Genomic DNA, 6,289 nt, shown 5'->3' with positions numbered 1-6,289 from the left:
AAATTTTTTTTTATTAATTTATATATTTATTTCATTGTTAAACAACAGTTTTGTTTTTATTTTTGAATGTTTTGAGCGATAAAATGTATGATCTAGATACAAAGCTAGTGATCTTCTAAGAACAAACATTCATTTTTTGCGCGAGTAGCACCAAATGGGACACAAATAACAACAGTGCTTTATTCTGTTTTTATTTTATTTTAAACCCACAAAATTAAAATTAATTGGTGTAGATTATCAAAATGCGCAAACTCGCTGTGTCTCATGAATGGTGTTCTTGCAGAATGGAGACACAGCCAAAGAGAGTAAGAGAGGATAGTTTATTAATGTATTTACAGAAATCAAACATTACCACAAAATACATAACTGACAAGATAAAAAATAAAATAAAAAATGAGGGGTGAAAGAAGGAAGTCACAATAAAAATAAAAAAAATAAAAATAAGATGCATTAATAATTAATGTAAATACTTTGATGTACAGCAACAAATTATACTAAAGTCTAATGACAAATTTTATTTAGATCTCAATTTTAAGTTTTGAGTAAATCAAAGAGTGGCAACAGAAGAATCCCGTTCATATAACGTTTACCAAAAGGAACTGTAGCACTGACATTAGAAAAGTTAATGGTTGTGTAATTCCCATAGACAGCTTAATCTGCATAATCCACTTTCACGTGACATAAATTGTTTGCTTGTCACATGACTTGACCGCGCACGCGCTGCTGTGAGACCTCACACTGTAAACATGAATAATGCACAGAGGCAGCAGTGTGTGAATAAGGAAGTGGCTCTGAAGTGACTCGATCTCAAAGTGTTTCGGAAAGATAGTGACTGGGCTGTCCTGCCTTAAGACATACACCCAAACTGAGTAAAAACTTTAAAACCAACCCTCTCTGTTACTAAGAGGACGTGAAAAGTGCATGTAAATTGAACGGGCATATCAGACTTAAACAGGTAACTGATGCTTAACTTAGTTTTTTATTTATTTATTTATTTTCTCGTTTTGTTTTTTCTTTCTTTTCTTTCTCACATTTGATTATGTTTCTTCTGGGCGCAGCTTTTGTGTCATTTTCTGTGTTGTGTCTTTGTCTTATAGAGTTTTTGTATATATGTATGTGTGTGTATTCAATGTACGACAATGAACGTTGATAAATTCTGCTTTTGTTCTCGGTAAGATGAACAGACTTGCACCATCTGGAAGAATGAGATTCATTGCAGTTGCCGTCTTTCTTTGTGCTGGATATTTCTGTTCAACAGCCTTAGCTCATCCTCGGTATGAAATGCATTTATACATATTAATGCGTTTTAAGTTGTACATATCCTCATATGTGTGTGTGTTCCCCTGTTTATTGAACAAGATACTCTTTATGTTAAAGAGTAAGCAGTATATACAATACAAGACGTTTGTGGTGGTGGTGGGGGGGGGGGTGTTGGTGTGAAATATTTGCTTAAGGCACAACATTATGACAATAATAATAAAAATACAAATAATTAATCTTATATATGTTATGGTTGTATTTGTTGTACTGCTTTTAATGATTTTATTTGATTTATGACATTTAAATAATACTACCACTAATAAACATTGTCACAGTATTCTTTACTGTAAACCAGTAAAAAGTACAATAATGGAAATCTAAATCTAACGAAAAGTGCTATTCAGAATAATAGAAATTACAAAATGTTGCACATTACAGCAAAGATAATTTAGTTAATGAGATGCAGGCATTTGCATGGCCATAATGGTTTTAATATGCTTCTGATACTATGACTATGTTTTCTACATAGACACATGACAGTGAAGCCGTTTTTGGGATTTGTGTTTTGTACAAAATATTTGCCAGATTGTAATTGTCACCCTGAAATCATACATATTGAACTGACTGCTTCTTTTAGGGGAGAATGGACAAAACTCATCATAACTCGACATTGGCCACAGACATTTTGCAGTGTATTGTATTGCCTTTACTTTCCATTATTTTATTGCCATTATTGCAGGTGCACTGTATATTGCTCCTCCCCTGGGTATTGAGGGATAAATGATGTTGTTTTTCATTTATAGGTGGAACAATGCACAACAAATTTAAGCTATTGGACATTGCATGGATTATGGTATGTTTATGGAGACAAATGTTCTTCTTAATGCTTGTTAAAGTACAACACCTTCCTGTTTTGAGGTGCATGAAATGAGTAGAGACTTATTATTTATAATATGTACTATTTGTGATCATCATCTGGGTTTATTAAATGCATGATATTAGGGGTTGTCACGTGATCTTAAAAATCATCCGATAAGGATGGCAGTGCAAGTGAGCGTATGGATGATTATAAATAATATCAGACGTATTTGAAGAAAATGTTTGTTGTTGCAGGCCCAACACTGGCATGAGGTGCAATACATCCTGGCATTTTAATGTCAGTTTGATTGAGGTAGTTTACTTGCCTTGCTCGGCCTGTTGGATCTCATGAATTTTAATTTGATAGACATGTTCTTGACATGTTGTATGTGCATGTCTTGCAGGACTTAATCCCAGAAATGGAAAAAAACTGGCCAGATCTGCTAGCACCTACTTCCCCAAAATTTTGGTCTGTCAAAAACCTGCAAATGTATTTTTTGATCGATTGTTTGAACTAAATAATGGACTTTTTGTTGTGTGCTTTTCAATTTTGCCTAGGCAATATGAATGGATAAAGCATGGAACCTGTGCTGCAAAAGCTGATTCTCTGAACAGTCAACACAAATACTTTAGCAAAGCTCTCGAGCTAAACCTCAAGTATGACCTCAATAGGTAAGGTCTTGTCTTTCAGTGGCTCTTGTGTCATGTAAAACCGGATTTTGTGGCTTTCAGTACATTGGGGAGTTGTGTTAAAGTAAAGTTGACTGATGCAAAGCAAAAGATGATTTCATCACATACAGACATTATTTTACAAATTTTATAAAACTGATATTTCAGACTCAAAAATCTGATTGCATCTGATTTTTAATAGAACTTATATGAAGAACTGTGACGCACATTTCAATTCTACATTATATTAAATGGATAGTTCACTCAGAAATGAAAATTGTCATAATTTACTCCTCAAACCTGTACGAATTTACTCCCTATTCCATGGAAGTCAGTGGCTACCAGCAGCTGTTTGGTTACCAACATTCTTCAAATTATCTTAATTTGTGTTCAGCAGAAGAAAGAAAATAATACTGGATTGGAACGACTTGAAGCTGCGTAAATGATAACAGAGTTTTCATTTTTGGTTGAACTATCCCTTTACTGTGCCAAATATAATGTTACTCAACAAGCGATTCATATTAATTACAACATGCCTTGATAACAAGTTTAGGACATGTCCCAGTTTGGATTTCCGCATTACTACTTGTTTACTCATGTTATCCAGCAACTAAGTTAAAGCAGTCCAGTTCATAATGGCTGCACAGTTATAGGAACAATGCTATAAATACTACCGGATAACACGTTTCCGCTGTCTCGTTGAAAAATGTGTTAGAAATAGCATCATAGCACCCAGCCCTAGTTGATTTCCTCATGAGTCTTTTGTGTTTTCAGTGTTTTAAAGAACAACAACATCGTCCCCTCTGAGCAGTACTACACAGTAAGTAGTTGAATTGTCTTCGCTGCTTTATCATTTAAGAGACACTGATGATGCCAGTGTTTTACTATGATCTTTGACCTTAGCGCTAGTCTGTGCAGTTGTTATTTTTAATTAAACAGTTGCATTATATATATATAAACAGCAGCTAGGGTTGTATTGGAATATGTTTACTGTAATGGTCCAGTCTGCTGTTTTCTGTTCCTGTCAGTGATTCCACAAATCAACTTGTGATTACATAAGTGATATAAATTAAATAATGATCAGATCAAAAACTTCCCAAAATGCATCATCCATCTAATAAAAGGCCTCTAAGTATTTTCCTAAACCATAGCTTGCGTTATTATTGCCCAACAGACTTCAGCATTTCAACACACACAACCTGACTTCTTGCAACCTTATGTTGCGTTTATCCAACTTCTCTATTTTTGGGATGAAGTAAACCAGAATCTTGTGATTATAGGCACATGTGAGTAAATGTGTCATATTTCCTGTTTGTTGTAGCTGGATCAGGTGGAGACAGCCATTACCAGCTTTTTCGGAGTGAAGCCTAAGATTCAATGCGTCCATTCAGGAAAGGTATGAATGAAGACAGACAGAATATTTTGACCGACATTTTTTAACAGAAAGTTATATGAAGTTTTAAAAATTTGTTGCTATGAAAGCTGACTTTACAGCTCACTTGAGTTGATATACGGTGGGTCTGATCTGCTCAGGGCAACAGCTAGATGCACACTGACCACAGTTTGCCATCAGTTTTGATAAGGTGAAATCTCATTTCTTACTGTATTTCTCAGGGAGGCCAGGTTCAGACTTTGGGCCAAATAGAGCTCTGCGTTGACAGGGATTTCCAGCTGATCGATTGCGAAAAGTCAAGCAAAGAAACCTGGAGCAATGACATCCCCGCAGTGCTCGTCAGTAGCCAGTCAGATCTCAGTGTGTGTGATCACGCAGTGCCGGTCTATTACCCTCCGGTGCCCAGCAGATCATAGAGGTGGGCAACCCCAGACCTCGTGTGGGAGTGTGAAATCACTGAGCAAGAGAAGACCAGAATTCATTCTGTATTTGAAACGCTGGAAACAGTGTGGAAATCTTTCCTGATTACACTATATTTTTAAGCAATTGCACATTATATTCCTTTGTTGTTTTAAATGATGATGCTTGAACAATCTAGTGAAGATTTAAGGGTGTCACAGACTGCTGTATTCTACTGGGGTCACTTTTTATTGGTTTTGTAGGTTTTACAGTATATGTTGCTGAACCAAACTGCTGTCATTTTTCTCGCAAAAAAAAAAACATGTCCTGATTACATTTACCACAAAATTTAAAGAATGAAATTATAAATGAAGCATGTTATATGTTGGGATTTTTTATTTTTATTTTTTTCATGTTATTTTTATGACATTTACAGCATTGCCACTGTGCATCTAGACATTTGGCTTTTTCCCCCGATTCACATTATTCTAAATGATTCTCTTTTAATAATACAGTATTTTTATTATAGTAAAAACTATTTTTTTTAAATCAGTGTAAATTACAAGCAATGCAACAAATACTACCATGCTGTATAAATTCTTGACAATGTACATAATAATAGCACTATTATGTTCATACTGTAAATCAGAAATATATTTTTTATTAGGCTAATGTGCTCAATTTCCATGAAAGTAACCTACTGATCCTAAAAGAAAGTTAAAATTTATCTTTATTATTAAGCAAAATGTAAGTCTTTATTTCTTTTGATTCTAATATGAATTATGACCTATCATGTTTTCAACCCATTCTCTGATATTCACTTCTTTTTATATTACAGACCTAGAGCTGTAATTTTCTGCGTTTGATATATTTAATCTGATAAAATTGATTTTATGTCTGCCATTCATCTCTTAATTTGCAACGTTGATGTGTTAAATTTGTGGTAGGTTTGGAGCTTTGGGCCTAATGGCAGCAGTTGCACATTTAAGCTTCTGCCGCTAGAGGGCAGCACATGCATTCTGCCAAAAAAAAAAAAAAGCACAATGTTTACAGATGTGTTGTTCACATTTGCACAGAATGTTCAGGTAAATCAACAGTGTTTTTCTGGCTTTTTAACGGTTAAACACAATTAGTAGAGGCTGATTTTGGTGTTTACTTAACAAAAAGCCATTTCAGATGTGGGCATTTGATACACAACTTTTATACTGGAAAGGCATGTATAATGCTGGTGAAAGTAATTTTCATTATTATTATTATTTTTCTGTAGGTACAGAGGTCTGTTACTTTTACAGTATGTGATAAATGGCTTCTATCATTCACTTCAACATCAGTAATATATATATTTGTTAATGCAGTGTGAATTGAATAAATAAAAATTACATAATTCTGGGTGTGTTTGAATCTCTGTTATGTTGAAAGCTCCATATCTGTCCCTACTGAACTGTGATGTTATTTATAGGCCGATTCATGCGGCCTTCGGTTTGTCTCTGTCTTGATAGAAATAACAGCAACCCTAAGTTCAAATGGTTTTATATACTTTTTTTTTAATAATGCCATTAAGGTGTTTATGACTGCTGGTGGCCTGCATTGGGGAATGTGATGAGAAAGACTTTTTCAGGAACCTGTGCATGTATTTTCACAGCTATACCTGTTTTTGCAGTGCGAGGTTAAGATGTTCACAAATAATTTTTTTCTCAACTGGTATGTCTG

The 6,289-nt window shown here is 34.5% G+C and overlaps 1 protein-coding gene across 1 annotated transcript; it reads left to right on the top strand.

Annotated features, from left to right (window-relative positions):
• Positions 1-747: 747 nt before the first annotated feature.
• On the top strand, positions 748-4,861 carry LOC132110973 (ribonuclease T2-like). The gene is made up of 10 exons (XM_059518123.1): positions 748-955; positions 1,177-1,274; positions 1,898-1,952; positions 2,064-2,113; positions 2,374-2,431; positions 2,523-2,587; positions 2,677-2,790; positions 3,562-3,607; positions 4,109-4,183; positions 4,411-4,861. The coding sequence occupies exons 2-10, from the start codon at positions 1,177-1,179 to the stop codon at positions 4,594-4,596; spliced, it is 747 nt and encodes a 248-aa protein (XP_059374106.1). The 5' UTR covers positions 748-955; the 3' UTR covers positions 4,597-4,861.
• Positions 4,862-6,289: the final 1,428 nt, after the last annotated feature.

The sequence above is a fragment of the Carassius carassius genome, chromosome 30 (assembly GCF_963082965.1).
Source record: "Carassius carassius chromosome 30, fCarCar2.1, whole genome shotgun sequence".
Taxonomy (NCBI): domain Eukaryota; kingdom Metazoa; phylum Chordata; class Actinopteri; order Cypriniformes; family Cyprinidae; genus Carassius; species Carassius carassius.
Note: the sequence above shows the minus strand (reverse complement) of the source record. Positions and strands in the feature narration are given on the sequence as shown.

Coding starts and splice junctions, on each gene's coding strand:
- LOC132110973 (XM_059518123.1), top strand. CDS start 1,177: ATGAACAGACTTGCACCATCTGGAAGAATGAGATTCATTGCAGTTGCC. Junction 2,432..2,522: donor TTAATGTCAGTTTGATTGAG/GTAGTTTACTTG, acceptor CATGTCTTGCAG/GACTTAATCCCAGAAATGGA. Junction 2,588..2,676: donor CCTACTTCCCCAAAATTTTG/GTCTGTCAAAAA, acceptor AATTTTGCCTAG/GCAATATGAATGGATAAAGC.